General features: G+C 49.5%; 6 protein-coding genes across 6 annotated transcripts; 3 read left to right on the forward strand and 3 right to left on the reverse strand.

The window, feature by feature from the left end:
• The first annotated feature begins 313 nt into the window (after positions 1-313).
• Positions 314-5571, forward strand: FVEG_02107 (hypothetical protein). The gene is made up of 2 exons (XM_018889224.1): positions 314-810; positions 884-5571. Exons 1-2 carry the CDS (start codon positions 772-774, stop codon positions 5420-5422), a joined length of 4578 nt encoding a protein of 1525 aa, XP_018745314.1. The 5' UTR covers positions 314-771; the 3' UTR covers positions 5423-5571.
• A 260-nt stretch (positions 5572-5831) lies between these two features.
• Positions 5832-6860, reverse strand: FVEG_02106 (hypothetical protein; the record flags this gene model as incomplete). The annotated part of the gene is made up of 1 exon (XM_018889223.1): positions 5832-6860. The coding sequence occupies one exon, from the start codon at positions 6858-6860 to the stop codon at positions 5832-5834; it is 1029 nt and encodes a 342-aa protein (XP_018745313.1).
• A 1198-nt stretch (positions 6861-8058) lies between these two features.
• FVEG_14978 (hypothetical protein) lies at positions 8059-9264 on the forward strand (the record flags this gene model as incomplete). The annotated part of the gene is made up of 2 exons (XM_018904038.1): positions 8059-8669; positions 8724-9264. 2 exons carry the CDS (start codon positions 8059-8061, stop codon positions 9262-9264), a joined length of 1152 nt encoding a protein of 383 aa, XP_018745312.1.
• A 679-nt stretch (positions 9265-9943) lies between these two features.
• FVEG_02105 (hypothetical protein) lies at positions 9944-12298 on the forward strand. Its single transcript, XM_018889222.1, has 2 exons — positions 9944-11320; positions 11370-12298. The coding sequence occupies exons 1-2, from the start codon at positions 10209-10211 to the stop codon at positions 12076-12078; spliced, it is 1821 nt and encodes a 606-aa protein (XP_018745311.1). The 5' UTR covers positions 9944-10208; the 3' UTR covers positions 12079-12298.
• On the reverse strand, positions 12127-13568 carry FVEG_02104 (enoyl-[acyl-carrier protein] reductase I). The gene is made up of 3 exons (XM_018889221.1): positions 13294-13568; positions 12431-13242; positions 12127-12376 (listed from the first exon to the last, which is right to left on the reverse strand). Exons 1-3 carry the CDS (start codon positions 13334-13336, stop codon positions 12239-12241), a joined length of 993 nt encoding a protein of 330 aa, XP_018745310.1. The 5' UTR covers positions 13337-13568; the 3' UTR covers positions 12127-12238.
• A 528-nt stretch (positions 13569-14096) lies between these two features.
• Positions 14097-17644, reverse strand: FVEG_02103 (hypothetical protein). Its single transcript, XM_018889220.1, has 5 exons — positions 17352-17644; positions 17193-17288; positions 15788-16972; positions 14793-15739; positions 14097-14719 (listed from the first exon to the last, which is right to left on the reverse strand). Exons 1-5 carry the CDS (start codon positions 17486-17488, stop codon positions 14340-14342), a joined length of 2745 nt encoding a protein of 914 aa, XP_018745309.1. The 5' UTR covers positions 17489-17644; the 3' UTR covers positions 14097-14339.
• Positions 17645-19164: the final 1520 nt, after the last annotated feature.

Below are 19164 nucleotides of genomic sequence, written 5' to 3' on the forward strand. Positions count from 1 at the left end.
TGTATACTCTAACTGTTTATTTGGGAATGTTATATACAAAACGATTTAGCTATTTGGAACAAACAGAAAGATAGATGAGATAATTTGGTAGTCTATGATTTTACCTGCCTCAAGTTGTACATAAACGTCAAAGTTCCAGGGACCAACTCTCTACGGGCTATTGTTGATCTTCTCTTCCCCTACCCTAGCCTAATTCGCTCCTATTCAGTCCCTTGAAATTGGTTGCCCGTTCCTTTACTCCCCTGTTAAACCCGGCCAACAAACCACTTGATTGACCCCGATTAAGAGTACTCCCCATCCCAGCTGAGGCCCTTGCTCTTCCGCCTCCACTGAATTCCCACCTCCACCAACGCCTAGTTTGTCGCGACCGACATCATCAAATATCGAACTGGCCCAGACCATCGTCACGTCGTTTCCTTATGTCCAAAGAACACAACATAACGCCAATAACTTAGCTGTTACTTGTTTCAGCAATATTTCGAAGAAATCAACTCACTATCCGAGCCATTTCAGCTCTCCGTGGCACCATCCTTGAGCTGCGAGTCTGCGACTCAGCACAAGTGTCTGGCCCGTTGAGATGGAGTCTGGGGAGTCGACTGCCCCTACCAGTACCATCCAGACAGCCATATCTCGACAACTTCTATTATCCTAAGGCTCGACTACAAAAAAGAAACAGCGCAGAGTGTCGAGCCCTTCTAGGCTTGGGCCTCGCCGTCGTTCCTAAGGCCGCATTTACGGTTGCGACTTCGGAACGGCGAGGAAGTTGTCGCAATGGAGACCAGTGAATATGAGACGAATACCTTGTCGATAGTATGTTTGAGTTACCCTTATACTTCTAGCCTTCCTCCAGAAGCATTTATTTATCTAACTTTGGACTTTTCAGAACAACATCGCGTCGGTAGCCTTTCGCATCTACGAGCCTCCTCCTGACCAATCGCATGCCTTCCAATCATCCGCTCTCGAGATTCAAAGTTCCCTTCGCGACCAAGGAAAGCTTGTTTCATACGATGCCGACCGAGTGGGCATATGGATCTTCCAAATCGTCAGCAAAGATGGGACGAGCAATCTCGTCAATTCTGCCCCAGGATCTAGCCTGGAAGCTTCAGGCTACACATTAGGGATGGTTGAGGAGGGTACCCTTGAACCAGTAGCTTTGCAGAAGAGCCGCATCCCGGGAAACACCACACAGAATGCTCCAAATAACGCAACGTCAACCTCATCTCCGGCCGAGTCAAATAGCCGTAACCCTTTGATTTCACCAACTCAGGTCGCTGGAGGGGCTTTGCCAGACGGAGGGTCTCAATCTTCAGCTCAGGCTGCCGAAATGAAGACGCCGCGGATAGTGCCAAAGATTATCTACGAACAGTTCATAGTCGCAGTCATTTCCTCGATAGCGTTTGCTTTCTGTAGTCGGTCTATGGCCATACCATTGAACTACAGGACAATGTTGATTCCACCTTTGCAAGCCGATGCGAATGAACGGGAAAGGGGCTCATTGCAAGCTGATCCTGTCATTGGCACATTCAAGACATATCTCACTACTACAGGCTCTCTTGTTGTCAGTCTCACGTTCTCTTACTGCAAGAACCTGGCCACAGTGGAAGATGTTCTCACAGGTGATTCTTCGTCGCCAAGTAGCTCAGTGCTGGCTGCTCCTTATGGAGTTTTTGCAACAAAACAGAACTTTGCCAACGGGGACGGGTCGGATCGAAGTCTAGCACAGACACCTAATACGCAAGCTTTGAGTGTGAGAAGTATTCCAGATACAAATGATTCGCAATGGAAGCACTCATGCCTCAAAGCACTCGAATACTGTGGGCTCAACCCGTCTCAATTCAAGTCCAGCTCCTGGGTCAACCTTCTCATTTCCAAGCCAGCTTCGCAAGATGCGGAAGGGGAATCTAAGCGATCACGGGCAACAGTTCCCTGGCCAGGACCACTCTGCTTTCGAAAGAAGCCACTGGAAATGTCAACAACTCACCGTGTTGGCGACACAATGCTCAGTGGCCACGAGGAATGCCACGATCCCTTAGGAGATGCTCGTGGATGGTTCGCCGGTGCGTCTGAAAGGGAAGAGAGAATCTCCAAACGCAGAGCTGAGCGAATGTATGCTGTCCCTAAAGAAGTCAATGGTGCGAACCTCCTAGCTCAAAATCTCAATGGGCAGTCTCCTTTGACCATGAGGCGACCTAGCACCGCTGCCGCTGGTGTCATGTATCCAACACCCCCCGACGCAATTCAACAACACATCGGCATTACCCCTTCCTTGGATGGAGCGATCTCAAGTCCTAACAACCCGCCCCCAACCCTTGCAATCGTTGATGCTGATATCACGATGCCAACAGCGACACCGATGCCAGATGCTGAGAACGACACCTGGGGAGGCCATCACGAACAGAAGAGAGAACGAAGCGACAGCAACGCTATGGGCGATTCTGACGATGTAATGAACGACTTGGGCGAGGATGTGTTCGGGGACCACGATGTAACAGAGGATGACTTTAATTTCTTTGACGGCCCTGACAGCAACGACCTGGACATGGACATGCCAGATTTGCAACCAGTTCCTACTGCGCCTGCGCCCCAGGTAATGCCTCCGCCGGTGTTATCGCATCCACATCCACATCCGCACCCGCATCCACAGCCACAGCCACACAAAGTCATAGAGCCGCAACCTGAAGTCAAACCAAAGCCGAAGACTAATGATTCTGTCTTTGCTAAGCCAGAACTGAAGCATGCCAGGAGCTCGCTCAATGAGGAGCTTAATCACAGAATCAAAGTTGAGCGGCCAGATACTGCGAAGCGAGGGTCTAGTCCATTTGACCCTGCTACCGTGTTCAAGCGAGTACGGGCCTCGTTGTCCAGTCCTACCAAGGATAATTTTGCTGTCCAGCCACCTCGGAGAAAGAGTAGTGTTTTTGAAAAGGTCGAATTTGATCCTAAGATCCCTCTAATCAACAAAAAGTATGAGCATGGTGGTGCATTCGACTTTTCCAAGGACCAGAGTAATGGAGATTCGAGGCCGAGTGCTCATAATCTTTCTCGAGATGAGTATCTCGAAGGGCAAGGAAAGCTGAAGCAGACATCCAAATCACTTCTTGGGAACTCTCTCATCAGAAGTTTGACTGGTATTGACGCATCTACTACCCATGCAAGCCCCCAGAGACTCAACGGGCATGATTGGATCTCCGAGGAGAGTGACCTCGAGTCAGACGGAGACGATATAAGTTCGATTTCTGGCGGTCCAGTTTCTCCCGTCAAGTCCAGTATTAAACGAACCGTCGTGGATGATGATGCTCTTTCACAAGCTACAACTTCTAGAGAGACAGAACTGCTAGATGATTTCACTGATGAGCAACTTGCGATCGAGCTCCCAAAACTGTCCAAAACCGAATCGCCAGAAATGCTGCTAAACCGTTTCTTTTTGGACCCAGAGCCACTCAACGTGGACGTAGGCCTTTCCAACCACGACTTTGTTGAGATTGCACAAATCATCACCGACCAGGCTGCTACCGGGCGACTTGAAATCGGTATCGAGCATAAGGCTGAGTCTTCTGTCTCCCTTGCGACTATGAGGAGCCATGAGCTCAATATCGCTCGGAACTCCTTACAACTTCTTCACGATGTCATGCCTTCGAATTTGGGTACCCCAACGGCCGTGCGGTTGAAAGCGCTGCTGGAAATTCAAGACCTCCCCCTTGTAGGACAACCGAGCCGTCTTCAGCCCAGACCGATTCCGGGCAGAGACCCCAACGCTGAGCAATTGCGCGCAAACAATCTATACCAGATTCCTGTACCTCATCTGGAAGTGCGCAGGTCAGAAACGAAACTCTCAGTACTTCCATCATCAATGTCTTTCTGGGAAGGTCTCGGGCTCTCACCTTCGTGGGGGACAAAGGACATTTCCGCTCTTTGCATCTTTCCAGGCTGGAAGGGGATGTCAGACCATGTTGGAAGTTTCCTCGGTCGCTTGAAGAGTGTATATGAATCGTTGAAACTTGGCACTCTCAACAACCTGCCATTGTATGGAGACTGGGACGATGGCGTCTTGCCATATGAGGTTGATAGGATCTCGACTTCACCTGACGCAACCGTAACTGGTCATGGCTCTGCTCTTGTGGAAAGTATGGAAGTGCTCCGAAGCTCTCTGTCAGAGTTAAAGTCCAAAGACAAGAATCTGGTCGTTTACTTTGTTTACTCGCCAGATAACCCGGCTTCTATCATCGAGGCTTGCACAGCTTTCTACCGCTGCTTTGATGAGTACAGCGACCTTCTGGCAGCTCGTCGAGAATCTCCACAGAACGAGCTGGTGCTGCAGCTTGTTTCATTAGATATGATATCTTCCACAACATCGCTAGTCGTCCCGACTCCCGCAGAAATGATCAAGCTCTGCATAGAGACATATGATAGGTGCACTTTGTTTTTGGACACTGAATTCGGTGGACCTACACCTGCACCGGCAGTTATGCTCGAACAGCCTCCACCTCGGATGATTGACTTCAAGCTCACGACGTCGCCTTCTCAGTCCCTTATGCATGAGAATTCCTGCTTACATGTTGGGTATGCTGAAAGTCTCGATGGCCGATGGATTACGGCTGCATGGACCGACAACCGTGGACAACGACAAGCGACCACGTCCTATTCGATCACTCGGAGCAGAACACCGGACCGTTCCGTCTCCCAACACAAAGCTGCTATCATAGCCGAGATCTGGGCGACTACGTTGACCATGATATCAATCTGGAAAGTTCATTGGCGAGTGATCATCACTAAGTCCGGGGTAATGGACCAGAGAGAGGTGGAGTGGTGGCAAGCAGCCTCAACGCTAGACGACAAACATTCATTCACCATGATTATCATGTCCGTCGATACCAATCCGTCTCTGCAGCTGGTCCCACCAATCGTGAAGATTCCTCATACGGCAACCTCGGCGTTCTACTCGACACCAGTATCCACGCCCCAGGCTAATATTGTTTCGCCGGAGCAAACCACGACTCCGGCAACGCCCATGCGTGATGCTAGCACATTAGCTGCTACACCGACTGCCGAGGGTGCTGCAGAAGCAGAGGCCGATTCCTTCCTGATTGATGCCACTGACCAGACATGGGGTGCCATCGTCGGACATCGACTCTGTAACTCTACTACGTTACTGGAAGTGAGGCCGGCACTTGCCAGTGGGTATTTGATTAAAAGAACAGGAACAAAGATTGAAGACCCGCCAGTCGTGATGGAGGTCAATCTTGTTCACACAGAGGCTACGCCTAGAGCGTACGAGCCTCTTCTAAGGGAAATGCTGTGCTATTTTAGGGGTCTCGGAACCCTAGCCAGAGCACGAGGTGTTGTAGATCGCGAGATGGATGTTCGACCTTGGCATATTGCAGCAGCAGAGAAGGGCGTGCGGGCGCTGCATCTACTATTATGATGATACAGGCATTGGGAGGCGTCGTTATTGGTAGTTGGCGTGTAGATTGTTGGTGTATGGCGTTTTTGCTTTGTGGTGCATATTTACGATTGGGCAAGCTATTTATGATTTGAATACATACCGGCCTTCTATTGCCACTTTCAAGCTCACCTGTCGATTATTGGTATCATTATCTAGTAGGTTGTTGGTACTAACGATAGTCGAGTAGCAGTCGCGTAACCAAGCAGACATGAGTGAATTAATAATAAAACGCCATATATTCAACTGTCTAGCAATAACTACAGGTTTAAAACAAAGAGCAGAAAACATGTAAAAAAAAAAAACACCAGTATATTATTAAAGCTATGTGTTTTTAGCTTTTAGTGCTCAAGGAATTCCTTGGACTGGGTATCTTACGAGCAAGCCATTGTTATTGAGGAATTTCAAACCAATCTCTCTCGTCCGACCCGTCTTGACCCTTTCGACGCCAAAGTTGTCTCTCAACGTCCCATTCCCAGAAACGATGACCCGGGTGCGTGGCGAAATCATCGTTCTGAGGCTCATGGGTAGTGTCCTGGTCTTCCACCCATTCAGGGGTGCTCGCGTGGGTATCAGCTGAAGCTGTTTCTACCAGAGACCAGCCATGGAATTGGGAGCTGTGAGAAGGAACTTGAGATGCTTCAGTCGATAACTCCCAGGCAATGTTATCACTGGGATCGACCAGACTATCAGCATCCGAAGGTTGCAGCGAGGAAGTCCTCTCTCTGTGTAATTTGTCGTTGGGCGGCGGCAAGATCCATTTCCCATCTGAATCAGATGTGTTGGAAGAGATATCAAAAGAACCGTACAAGGAGTCAGTGCTGATCTTTGATAGTCCTTCGGGTTGTTCTGGCTCTGAAGCTACGGTTTTGTGGAGGGGGCTTGGGTTTTGGGCTCTTGTGCGGCAGCGAGCCACTAGCTGTTCGAGGGTTTCTTGAGATTGTTGATTCTTGGGGATTATGCCTTGAATCTTAAAGTCTTCCGAGGTGTTGAATTGGAAGGGCAGGGCTTCCTCTGGACAAGAGGTACTTTCCCCTTGCTCTTCTGGTTTAGACCCCTGGGAATTTGCTGGGGGAGTGAGGTGGACACTCTGGTACAGTTCCTTAGGGTCATCACCAAGGACGAGGTCTTGCTCTAATTCAGGAATGACATGAACCTGGCTCGTCTCCAAGTGCTGTTCAGAGCCAGATACAGCCCATGAGATTTCTACCACAGAGGGAAGCCCAGAAGTATGTTTCTCGCTTGCTCCCAAAAACTTCTCTGCTATATTTTTGGAGACAAGGCCATAGGCTCTGCCGTAGAGTATGGCACTGATCTGTAGAGGGCTCTGGGACTTGTTTCTTCGTTTGGAGAGGTTGGGATCGTTGGCAGAAACTGGCCGGCAGTTAATGATCACTAGTTGAGTGAAAACATCTGACATGTCTTCGATTTAGCGGGTAGGAGAGTATATTCAAGGTCCTGTTCTGAAACGAGTGAGCAGCCCCAGAAGGGATACGAAGGACGGAAGAGGTCCAAGACTTGTAGGAAATATCGAGTGAGGCTCCAATGTCAGACACATCACGGCAGTCAGCGGGGACCGAGGTTAGCAAAGGGAGTGAAATGGACCTTTTAACGTTTGTGAAAATAGAATGAAACTATGGTCAATGACTAGTTCTAGCCAAGTCCAGTATACTGACGCCCGGTAACATAATGAAGGATGCATAACGTGAAGCATTTGGATCAGCATTGTTGTCTTGGAACAAATCAGGCTGAGAGGGAATGGGGGATTTCCGAATGAGAAAGCCTCGTAGTCACCCACCTGTGAGTTGTCACATTCACCGATATCACATTGCATAAATCACATGAGAATGCGGAACTAATGCAGAGGATGGGTTGTGACATACAAAGCGAGGTGCTCGGGTCCTCGAGTCTGTAATTTCACACGGAAAGCGAGACGTCACTGGTGATATAACCCCCATCATCCTTCAGCTTTCAAGAGTTACAATTCCCTAAATAGGGACCACCCTTACAGTTGCCTGACCTATAGAACCCTTGTATATTACCGTGTCTGTTCTGCTGCTGCTATCTTCACTTTGTGATTGTTCAAGTAATGCTTGACTTGGTCAACCTCGGCCAACCACGGCTCGATATCGCTCACTGAACCAGTTGACTGCATAATAGCATGGCTAGCATGGCTCCTTGATTCTGCAGCCAGGGTGGGTTGAAAGAGAATGCCACTTTCTTATAGGTGCACATGGCCCTCCTAGCGACGTTATATCACAACTGTGTAGTGGCTCGTCTGGCTGAGGGAGTGTTGTCTTTGTGGTTTTCTCTGCCACGTATCTACCACGTAAATTCCCTTCATGGAACTGCCATCCATGTTCTTGCCGGTACTTGATGAGGCTCAACGGATCTAGCGTATGATAAGACCAGGATTTAGAGCCTAATTTGAGGCCCGAACAATCTATTCTATTGTTTCTCTTCTTCATTTACCTCGCCCGTTTGCTTGGGGTCTTAGCGGTGACTTGAGTCTCCTCCCTTCTCTACTCGCTTGATATTCTTTCAGGTGTTGTCGAAACTTTGACTTACTGTCCATACTTAAACGTCATCACGGCCAAGACAAGCATCGATGCTGCGCCATGCTGGGGCGATCACATTATCCCAAAAAGAAATCTTTGAGAAAAGGTTTTAAGAGTCTGCTGCGTGGACCTCTGGAGAAACGTGTGAAGCCTTCACGCACTGAACTCCAGAAGGCAGATAAGGAGAAGAGAGAGAAGGAGAAGGAAGAAAAGGAGAAGGGAAAGTCACGTACCCAAGCATCCGCATCATCGACATCGGCAACAAAGCCTTTGATACCCTCCGAAGTAGAAAGACTCGGAGCCCCGGCTTCGGAAACACATCTGTTACCAGAAACACCGAACCCTCTTTTAGAGAGCAACGTCGAAAGCCCCGTGGTTCAGAAGCAGATATTTATTGGAACAAACGACATCAACATCGACGAGTCCAACATCACTGCCATCGATCCTCAGGATCAATCTCAGGCACGAACCCTTTATCCTTTGGAATACAACACTCTCGTTACCTCAACTCCCTATTCAGAGCCATACTTGCTACCAATATCAGAGCAGGACATCCAGTATACTGCTCCCAGTTTTACCTCCTCTATCAACCAAGCATCTGTCTTGGAGTTTGATATCAATGACAGCTTTACCCTGCCAGAGTCAACCCAGACATCCGGGACACAATTTAGGTTAGTTATTCACTACCGTTTGCATCCTTTCAACTTGACTAATATACTTTCCAGTGCTCCCTCCATCCAGAGCCCTCTAGTACCAGACTACAGCCAAGACTTTGGTAACCACTCCGGCCTTGCTTGGCCTTCAGACATGGGACAAGACATGGAACAAGAAATACCACCACCTGCCCCCATCCTCCCCGCCTCTTCTTCTGCTGGACAGGATTTGATATTAGTCAAAGCAATATATGATGGTGGCTATTCAACCCGCCAAGAGGTCACATTCGATGGCAGTTTGGACTTGAGCTTCATAGCCCAAAGTTCTGTCGAAATACTCCAACGTTTGTTCCCTATACAAGTCATAAGTGTCCCACCAGGCATTGCCAAAAAGACCGAATGTCCCAGTGGTGCATTAATCGAAATCGAACAAATCCTATACGCCTGGATAGAGTTCGAGTCTCATCGCCTCCCATTCCCTCCTACCCGGTCACTGTTCGTCGTATACAATGACTTCATAGGCGACGATGGTATTCATATAACCTTGGGCCGTGATTGGGTCAACAAAGTCGAACAGGCCTGTCATCAAATTGGCTATCAAAGTCAGCTATAGACTCTTAACAGATCTATTCTCACCCCGCGTGAAGCCACAGAGATAAGTGAAGCTTCCGCTCGGCACAACATGGTTCAATTGCAAAATTTGAAACCATAGCAATTTCCAATACGTTTTCTGGAATCTCAAAAGGCGCCTTTTGAGGTTCCTGTCGATCTTTATAACCCAGCTGATGCTTTAGGAACGTTGAAGGGATAACATCCGTTCATTTAGCTTTATATCCTTTGGTTCCATTCTTTGTACCTGGTCCTTTCTGATTGCAGTCAAGATGTTGCAATTTTTGGCTTTGCCATGCCCAACTCAAGGCTTGTGCTTTACAGAACTTCGTGTCGAAGGATGACGACAGGGTTGTTTTTGAATGTTTCCTCCTGTACATGACATATTTATATACGGTCTTTGTGTCTGCGGCTTGCAGCTTCTATTGCTTGTTAACGGCAGGGAATGTTTTGGCGTTTTTATGATTTTGGGCCGTTCATCGGTTACTTTGTATGGTTTGAGACACGGAATGAAATATCACCATACAAACATATAAATTCGCTCGCAATGACAATCAGGGAATGAAGTTGAATAGAGACTGATACCTAGGTCTATTCCATTAACATGGAGGGGAGTACGTACCTACTCCCTAGACCCGCTATGACGCTCTACCTAGGTAGGTATTTTCAACGACGTGAAACTAATATTAGGCAGGCAGGCACCACCAGTAAGCAATGGCTGACTCACTGTTAGAGTCGTATAAGTTTTTTTTTCCCTCTTCCTCAGTCAAAAATCCTTCATATTATAAAACCGAACCAGAACAGAATCAAGATCACTCGATCTGTTTCTATCAGTTAGAGACAGACTTCAAAACTCGGCAAACCTGAAAATACTGCTACAGGCCAGATCAGGGTCAAACTGCATCACTTCATAACCACCACCGCAAAAGCATCGGGCGAAATGAAACTATGATGGATAGAACATCTCTGGCAAGTCTTCCAGATGATATTGTTCTAGATATTGTCGAGCATCTCGACACAGCTCGTGACGTAGCTCACGTTTCCGCCTTGACGAAGCATCTTCAAAGCCTCATACGCCAAGATGGTTGGCGTATCTTCGTCAAGACTCGGTTCCCATCCCTGCAAATAGATACAAATTCAGAGACTCGCTGGGGTTCTGTTGCAGATCGTGCAACGTACTTGGATCGCTGCTGGGAGAAACGCGGTTTCTGGGTCAATGTGTTGCATGAAAAGAAGAATCAGCCAGAAAGATTCCAGCGTCGAGTTGCTGGAAGTCAGTCAGTGCTGTTCCATTCTGTTCTCGATGCGCGGCTAATGTCTTCGCTGAACAACGAGGTTATTGCTGCCGGCGTTGGTGAGAATCTCATGGTTTGCATAAAACCTGTTGATGGACAGCAAGATGTCTGGTATCAGATTGGGGGCCACGATCATGGATATCGGGCGGGCACTGGGGACGTTACAACAACTTCTGTCACAGAGAATGACGGGACACCCAATATTGTCGTCGGGAGGGCCAATGGAGACATCAGCATACACTCTGGCAAAGACAAGTTTGCAACAATCGCAAAACAGTTGAACCCAACGGACGAGGCACTTCTAAGCCATGCTTCCGATCCTATAAGAAAATCCCCAGGTCAAGTGGCAGTCTCATCTCTACAGTGGCATCACGAGACGAATCTCCTGGTAAGCGGGAAGGGCTCGGTTTTGACTCTCTACAATCTTGGTGTGTCAGATGACCAAGTACTGAACCCTTTGGATTACCATGAATTCTCCAAGGCCAGTCCCGCAGATGAGGCGTCTCTCCTACGCAGCACCAAGTTCATGGGCAAAGATATTATGGCTTGCGCCTTGGGCGGAACTCGAAATCCTCTGCGTTGGGGGCAGCTTACACCGACCGGCCTACAATTCTTCAACGCTCATAGTAACTCTATGTACGTAGACGATTCTTCGAGGCTGGTCAGTGGGGAAGTTAGTGAAAAGACCACAATTCGAGCAATCGAGCCAGTTAGAGGCGGAAGTGAAAATCTTCTTTTGAGTGCATGGGACGATGGCACATATCGGCAAGTTTGTCTCGCGAAACTGATGGTCGGCTTTTAACCCCTTGTTCAGACTTGTAGATATCCGAACACCTTCGCCACAAGACGCGATATACCGTGATCGCTTTCAACCCTACCAAGCAGGTAGTTCTCTGCTTGTGTATGGTACAGAGCGTTTCGTATCCGGCAGCAACACAGCACCGGATATCCGTCTATTTGACTTCAGGTACCCGAAGCCATATCATCACACAACTGCTCTTCCATGCTCGCCACAATGGCCGTTTCCCAGCCAGAAGGATGACCACATTATGAAGCAAGGATGGGCGCCAGAGCATCAGCCACAGAAATGCGATCCTCAAAACGGGGTGTTGTGCTACTGGCATGGAGCTTCAAGACGAAACTACTGGCGTCCCGATGCCACCATTCATATTGGCAGTCCCACATATGACAGGATCTATTGTCTAGCCAAGGCTTCTGATCTTTCAGATACCATATACTGTGGCGTTCGGGGTGCCATTCTCGAGATGAATCTCCGTCTCACGGAGGACATGGTGCATAACCATAACCAACGAACTACTCCCACAGATTGGAGCATGGGAAGACCTGGAGGCAAAATCTCGCTGATCGAGACGGGTGTGAGCCTCACCCAGACGAAGGAGTGGTCGCTTGATAATCGCGGTGTGCCAGAGCTCATCGTCCAGCAGCCTCGGCCTCGAAAACGAATAGAATTATCAGATGATGAAAAGAGACACCGTTTGGACTGTGCGTTTCATAGATCCTAGGATTTCGAAGACGCGGTCGCATAGAATTAGAGAGAGCATACACATTCATGGAGGAGGCGCAGTTTATAAAATCGCTTGCAATTATTTCTTCAGTAAACACAAACAGCACATCGTCGTACAGGTTCTAAACAAAATGTCGCAGGTCAAGTATCGTCTGGCTCTATAACTTTGACTCGGGCACCAGGAGCGCGAGTCTCTCTTTCAACGCCGTCTCGGCCTCCTTCTCAATTCTGTGAACAAGGACATCGCATGTAGGAATATCATGAATCAGGCCAATAACTTGGCCGGTCGTCCAAACCTGCAAACTATGTTAGTCATGACATGCTCAACTCAACCCAATGTATAAACTTACGCCGTATTCAGTGTCGCCGTTCACAAAGACCTCCTTTCCTCGCTTACCGCTCACAAACGGCGCAATCTCGGCAAACTCGCCCTTCTCACTCTTCTTCTCGACCTCGAGAGCCTCCAGGGCAACCTTGTTCTTGAAGAGTCGGGTAGTGTTTCTCCATCTGCGCATGAGGAGGGTTGTGTCGGTCTCGTCGGCGCGCACAATCTCCTCCTTGACCTTCTGGTGCACTGGAGCCTCGACGGTGCACATGAATCGCGTTCCCATGTTGACTCCAGAAGCGCCGAGGCACAGCGCGGCAGCGAGTCCGTAACCATCAGCGAAGCCACCGCTGGCGATGAAGGGGATGCCGAGAGTTTGGCGGGCCTTGCTGAGCAGGATAAAGTTTGTAATGTCGCTCTCGCCGACGTGTCCACCGCACTCAAAACCGTCGATACTGAGGAAGTCGACGCCCAGCTTGACGGCGCTCTGAGCATGGCGAATCGTGGTGCACTTGTGGAGGACAATGATGCCGGCCTTCTTCAACTGCGATATGACAGGCCCGGGAGAGTTTCCTGCGGTCTCGACGACCTTGATCCCCTCGTCGATGATGGCCTGAGCGTATGCGGCGTAGTTCGGGGGCACCATGGCGGGAAGAAGGGTGATGTTGACACCGAAGGGGTTCTTGGTGAGGGTGCGGCAGCGTTGGATCTCCTTGCGCAGTTCCTCGGGGCTGGGGAAGATGAGGGCGGTGATGATACCCAGGCCTCCGGCGTTGGAGACGGCTGAGGCGAGGTCGGCGGTGCCTACGTGCATCATGCCGCCTTGGACGACGGGCACTTGAGATTGTTAGTATGAGAGTCGAGGAGGGTGGGATTGGGTGTACAAACCTCTGATGCCGAGTCGTTTGGTGAGTTCTGTCGCAAAAGGCATGGCTGGTAGTTCTTGGTGAAGAAATGACGAGAGATGGAGAAGAGAAGACAAGACAAGACAAGACAAGACAAGAGTAGTAGAGAATGCGTCTATGGTATGGCGTCTGTCTATGTCTATGATATATTATCGAGCTCACCTCCCTCAGAAAGAAAGAAAGAAAGAAAATGGCCCGAGGCTTTGTAGGTGAGTGAGTGAGTGACCATTTCTCGGTCGGTTTGTTCCCTTCTAAAAGGTGCCGAGGTATGATGCACTGTCGGTCTCCACTTAACTTCCCCACACTCTTTTGACTTTGACTCTTGACTTTCGACTTTGACTTTGACTTTGACTCTTGACTCGGAGGACTCGGCTCGGCCCCGGCCCCTCCTTTTTTTTACCCCCCTTCTTCGCATGTGGATGTGGATCTTGCATTCGTCAATCAATTCAATCCAATCCAAAAGATGGATCTTGCATCTAAATATGTATGAATTTTGCGGGGAATAGTCACAACCGTTGCAGACTAATCTTGGGCTTCGGGAAGAAAATTCAACATCCATCTACCGAACAGATTCTCCATCTTTCAGTCTCGTCACAAACAAGGTAGCTAGCATGCAGTGATGTCTGTGTAAAATTCACATAATAAAAGACTCTCTTCTTAAGAATAAGTGATCACTACTGTAGCTGGCATTGAAGCCACTAGACCATCCTCTGCCCTTCATATCAAACGCCAACTTGATCAAAATATGCCTTTCCAATCAATCAATCAATCAATCGACACAACATGTCATCCATAAAACGCCGTTTGTATACAATAACCCATATCGTGGACCATCATGATATCCCTCCTTTGCCCAGCCAGGACCACCATCTTTCAATAGATGGCGTGTTAACCAACATCTTGCCTGTTGCCCATATTCCCTCAAACCAGACGCCTGAAATCCCCAAGCACTCGTTCCCCTCAGTACCATTGCTGGTCGTCATATTATCCTGCTGACCTCCCCTTCTACGGCGGTCGATACCCTCCCTTTCAGTTGATGTTTGGCTCCAGCAACCGGACCGGTGGACTTCTGTCTCTCGGCTTCTCGATTAGTTCAGCGTATTTGTCAAGGCTCTGGCCCATGACCTTGACAATCTCAAAGATGTGTGTTCCCTTGAAAGTCTCTGCCCAAAGTCGCACAACTGCAACTGCGAGTTGTCGCAACTTGGCACTGTCGCTTGATGGCACCTCGTTCTGCCCCGAAAGAGATGGATCGATTGGCGGAACCGCAAATTCAGTCTCATCAAGCATCCGTCCAACCATATCCAATAGGCTTTTCTCCTCGGGTGAAGCGGGAGCCTCATGCGGCCCAATCGCCGCAATCGTGAGTAGCCACTTGGATACTAGAATGGCACACTCAAAATTGCACACTATGACAATGAGTTAGCAATCAAAGTCAAGACATCTCTCCCAAGGGGCCAAAGCATGCAGTGAATGACTTACGCGAATGCTGGATGCTCCATTCGGCCGACTTGGTTCTGGCTACGTAGTTGACGCCAGCCTTCACCAGCATCGACAGGGCGTGGAATGCCTGGATCACTGCCCGGTGCAGTCTTAGACTCCGTACTAGCAAGGGGGTCCTGCTCAGCGCCGACGCCACCAAAAGCGGATCCCGGGTCTCGAGCGCGGTTGACGGCGTCACATCGGTATACAGTCGGATGTAGGCTTGTCGCAGTAGCGCTGTAGCCGTGTAATCCAAGGTCCCTCCCACATTCGAGTCCAATGCGTTGTAATGTCCGGCTTCCGCGGCCCTGAGCTGATGCTGATCTTCAAAACTCGTCTGCCATACACGCAGTGCTTGCGAAACCTCCTCCACATCCTCGGGTTTCATGGTTCGGTGAATGTTGTATGGCAGGCCAGTTGCGAATGAGGTCTGCTTCAGCAGATAGATATGCTGGATGAGGGCGTGGATCAGAACATAGCTTCCCAGTGACGACAGATGCTGGGGAAGTCCTTGATTTGTTCTGCCAAAGAGTCGTGAGAAGGCGTCATGCAGAGTGAGCTCCATCATTGGTGTCGACTGTCGCATTTCCTGCCATTGCCAAGCTGTCTCGGCCCTCCAAAGCTTGCCTCTTTGAGGGAGCAAGAGGTTCAACTCGGATGTCAACAACAAGGGCGGCATGTTATAAGCAATGCTGCAAAGATTAAAAAAGCAATAAGCAACGAGCTTCGTCCTTGTGGCTGTCTCCAGTCGAATCCACGTTTCCCAGTCGTTAACAACACTTTGGTTGACTTCCGCCACAAGGCCTTCTTCTCGAATGAGAATTGCCAAATTACTCTGCAGCGACAATGCTTCATGAAGGATAGTTGGCACGCCCCAAAGACCGACAGCGAATAGGAGCAGAACTGCTTGGATGGTCTCGATCCGAGCCTGGGGAGTATTTGGGGAACTAAACACAGTTAGAATTAAGCTTCATATGAGCCAGAATGAGACTTACTATGGCTCTCGGTGAGTATCCTGTGTTGTAGGCCGCTCTGACTGTGCAGATGCAAACGAGTGGCGATATGTAGCACTTGGCGAAGGCCTCGTGGAATGAGGACTGTAAGCGGAAGCGGTCGGTAATAAAGCATGAACCTCCGAAATGCGCCTTCTTCGAATCTGCTCCATCGCGACAGCCTTGGCAGCATACCAAAGAGCATAGCCTCTGTTCTTCTCAAAGCGATACTGGGCCCCCACGGCGAGGATAGCAAGCAACAACTCGGGAGCGGCCTCGGCAGGTGAAAACGTTGGGAGATGAAGGAAAGGCAGATGCTCGTGGAGTCCGCTGATATATCCTTCCAAGAATCTGGTCAATGTGTGCCTCGACGGGAACACAAAGTCATTGGGTAGAACAGCCGAGAACTCATCCAGTCTGTTCTTGATCACTGTGTGGTCCGATACCGAGATACGAAGGGCTGACTGTCGTGCTGCTTCGTCGATACCCCGAGCGGCAGGGTCTGCAGGATCTCGTGCCTCAGTTTGCATAGGGGGGAAGCGGCCTGGCACAAACGACGATTTCGATGATCTTCTCCCCGCAGGTCCTCCTTGGCTCCGAGAATACATCATCTGCTGTTCGATTTCAAAATTTGGGGGCAAGAAATGTGACGAAGAAGTCAACTCGTCAAGGAAAGGGTTATAATCATCGTAGGAGCCACTAGGGAGTTGTTGAGGCACATATCCGGATCCCAGAGGCAGATCTTCCCGGGGTCGCTCCGTTGTATATGCGACGATGGACTCTCCATAGCTACTCTTTCTTCGGGAATCTGGTGAATGTGGTGGTAGAGGCGCCGCATTGACATTTCTCTGGACAGGTGTCACTGAACTCGCGAGTGCTGCATCAGAGAGGAGGTCAAGATTGCAAGCTGCAGTTCGGGGCTGAGTCCGGGGATCCTGAGGGCCTTGTTGGGTATTTGGTGGGGGGCCATGATGAAACTGTTGTGGCTGCGGGAGTGGTTGTTGTGGTGGCGGAGGTCGCGATACATTTAGATGTTGTTGTCCAAGAGCCTCATTGCTTATCTGACCCTCAGAGATGGAACTCTTATGTGATGCTGAGGATGTATTGGACGACAACTTCCTAGGTCGGCTGTTGTCCTTGCTACCTTCATTTAAATGCACGAGCTTCTCGTGTCTAACGAGGAGGTCTCTAATATCCATGTAAGTATATGTACTTGACGACAAAGCTGGAGCGACAGGAGAGCCCCCAACTGGGATGACACGTTAAAGGAAAGACAGGAAGAGGACGAGCGGAGATGGCAAGAATTGAAAAATGTGTGGATGAGTGAGTGAGTAGTGAGTACTGTTTATGAGTGCCAGGTGGGACGGCCTGAGAGACGGGGTATATAGCGTATCTAGAGTAAACGTACCTTCGTCCGAATGTCTTTCCGCAGCGATCCCAACCACATGAGAATGGCTTCTCCTTGGTATGGGTGCGCTCATGGCGTTGAACATGTTCGACCCGTCTACACATTAGAAGATCTTATCAGTATACTACTCTGACTCTTGCTCAGCAACAGATGACGAACCTGAACCGCTTGCTACAGTACTTGCAGGGTAGAGTCTTGGGCTTTGGTTGGCGAACTTCAGTAGGCTCTGGCCCGACGAGGGGAGGAGGACCAGGAAGTGGACGAGGAGGGCCCTCCATAGACTGAATGGCAAGCATTGTGAACGTGAATGCTCAAAGAGCAAGTCCTTGAATCAGTTTCACTTCTGATGCTTGATATCAAAGTGTGGAGATGGGAGAAGTAGAGTAAAGAGACAGAGCAGATAGATAGCTAGATAGATGGAGATGGAGAGAAAGATTAGGATTTGGAGCTGGGGAAAGATAGATGCAGGCAGATTGCGGGGTGCGTTAAGGATAGAGCATGGCATGTGGAGGAGGAGAAAATAGACGGTGGCCCGTGGACTGCTACTGTAAGAAAGAGGGTTGCTTTTTGGTTTGCCTTCCGCGGGAGAGACAGGGTGGATGAGAAGATGGGGGGATGGGGTGGGCGGGAAGAACGGGGGGAGGAGAAACGAAGTCCAGTAGGAGTTAACTGACTGGGGGTACAGTACAGCGACGCCCAAGCAAAGCCAAGCCTAAGCCAAGGAGAGTGAATGAAATCCAAGGAGCTGGATGGGATGAGATGGGGTGGACAAGGTCAAAGAAGGTCAAGGTCAAGCCTCAAAAAGATGAAAACACCCCTTTCTCTTTAGCGCTTCCCCTCTCGTGCACTACATTCAGTCAGGGCTGTATCCGTACATACAATGCTGCACAATATCTCGGCTGTTTCCCCCACTCGAGCCGATAACCAAGGTAAGGTCGGTACCAGGGGCTGTTGGTGTTGAGAGTGCGTTATGTGCACCTAGAGATAGGTATGTATGTATGTACTGTATTGTGATTTGGTGTGCTAGGCTGTGCTGTCCTGTGCTTGTTGCACATTTACCGTCCTTCCAGATCTTATCAAGTTCTGTCGTTCTTGTGGTGGTATACTTGTGATTATGGTTGCAGTATGATGAAGGTGAGCAGCGATGCACAGCGGTGTTCTCGGAAGACTGCTCCGAGACTTGGATATGTATATTGCATATGTCTATCACTTTCCAATCTTTCAAGCGTTGTTCAGGCGCTGAAATCGTTCCTCATCGCCCAGATCAATTGATGTATAATTTTTCAATCGGGGAACTTGCCCATGTAAGCGTGAACGGCGGGTAATGTGAACGTGAAAGAGGAGAAAACGGGAACAACAAGTGTCTAACTAGGCAAAACGTCAAAACCACGGAGAAGTACCGCTCATCAAGCGAGGAGGGGTTTGCCCCGGACATGGAGAAGATGGAGAACCCAGAATGGCTGGTGTGTGTGTGTCAAGTTTATGGTGTAAGTCGTCGCATCGGCGAACACCCGAGGAACTGGCACTGGCACCGGGATCAGCTAAGATGGAGCAAATGCGGGTTCATGACGAGATAGTGCATTCTCATGGCCTCCAGTATCTGCTGTACCGCGTTGGAGCGACATTTCCCATCATCAACTGCACTTTCCTGTTTGTTGGAGGTTGGTAACAACCCAAATATTCGAGGACATACGCAAAGGACCTCGACCCAAGTCAACCAAGATCTTGCTGTACAATCCGGTCCCTGGTGGACGACTCAACTCGGGCGGTGGGCGGAGTACACCGAGTAAAGTGTAGCGCCTGGGTTTTGTGCCTGCTGTAGGACAGCAGCGACAACTTCAGCATTCGGTGCCACGTAGATGCGCCCAGAGCAAGACAACAGGGGGCGTGAAAGCAGAAAAGAGCGACAAGACGTGGCGAAACAGGGTGAAGAGGGGAGAGAGGAGACAACCCAGCAGGAATGGTGTGGCAA

The sequence above is a fragment of the Fusarium verticillioides genome, chromosome 6 (genome assembly GCF_000149555.1).
Source record: "Fusarium verticillioides 7600 chromosome 6, whole genome shotgun sequence".
Lineage (NCBI taxonomy): Eukaryota > Fungi > Ascomycota > Sordariomycetes > Hypocreales > Nectriaceae > Fusarium > Fusarium verticillioides.

Bases quoted from the DNA above. Each gene is read 5' to 3' on its own strand.
- FVEG_02104 (XM_018889221.1), bottom strand. From the start codon at position 13,336: ATGCCTTTTGCGACAGAACTCACCAAACGACTCGGCATCAGAG. The intron at 13,243-13,293 runs GTTTGTACACCC...AACAATCTCAAG, and splicing joins CAAACGACTCGGCATCAGAG to TGCCCGTCGTCCAAGGCGGC. The intron at 12,377-12,430 runs GTAAGTTTATAC...CATAGTTTGCAG, and splicing joins ACGGCGACACTGAATACGGC to GTTTGGACGACCGGCCAAGT.
- FVEG_02107 (XM_018889224.1), top strand. From the start codon at position 772: ATGGAGACCAGTGAATATGAGACGAATACCTTGTCGATA. The intron at 811-883 runs GTATGTTTGAGT...TGGACTTTTCAG, and splicing joins AGACGAATACCTTGTCGATA to AACAACATCGCGTCGGTAGC.
- FVEG_02103 (XM_018889220.1), bottom strand. From the start codon at position 17,488: ATGCTTGCCATTCAGTCTATGGAGGGCCCTCCTCGTCCACTTCCTGGT. The intron at 17,289-17,351 runs GTTCGTCATCTG...TCTAATGTGTAG, and splicing joins TACTGTAGCAAGCGGTTCAG to ACGGGTCGAACATGTTCAAC. The intron at 15,740-15,787 runs GTAAGTCTCATT...AACTGTGTTTAG, and splicing joins GATACTCACCGAGAGCCATA to TTCCCCAAATACTCCCCAGG.
- FVEG_02105 (XM_018889222.1), top strand. From the start codon at position 10,209: ATGATGGATAGAACATCTCTGGCAAGTCTTCCAGATGATATTGTTCTA. The intron at 11,321-11,369 runs GCAAGTTTGTCT...CCCCTTGTTCAG, and splicing joins TGGGACGATGGCACATATCG to ACTTGTAGATATCCGAACAC.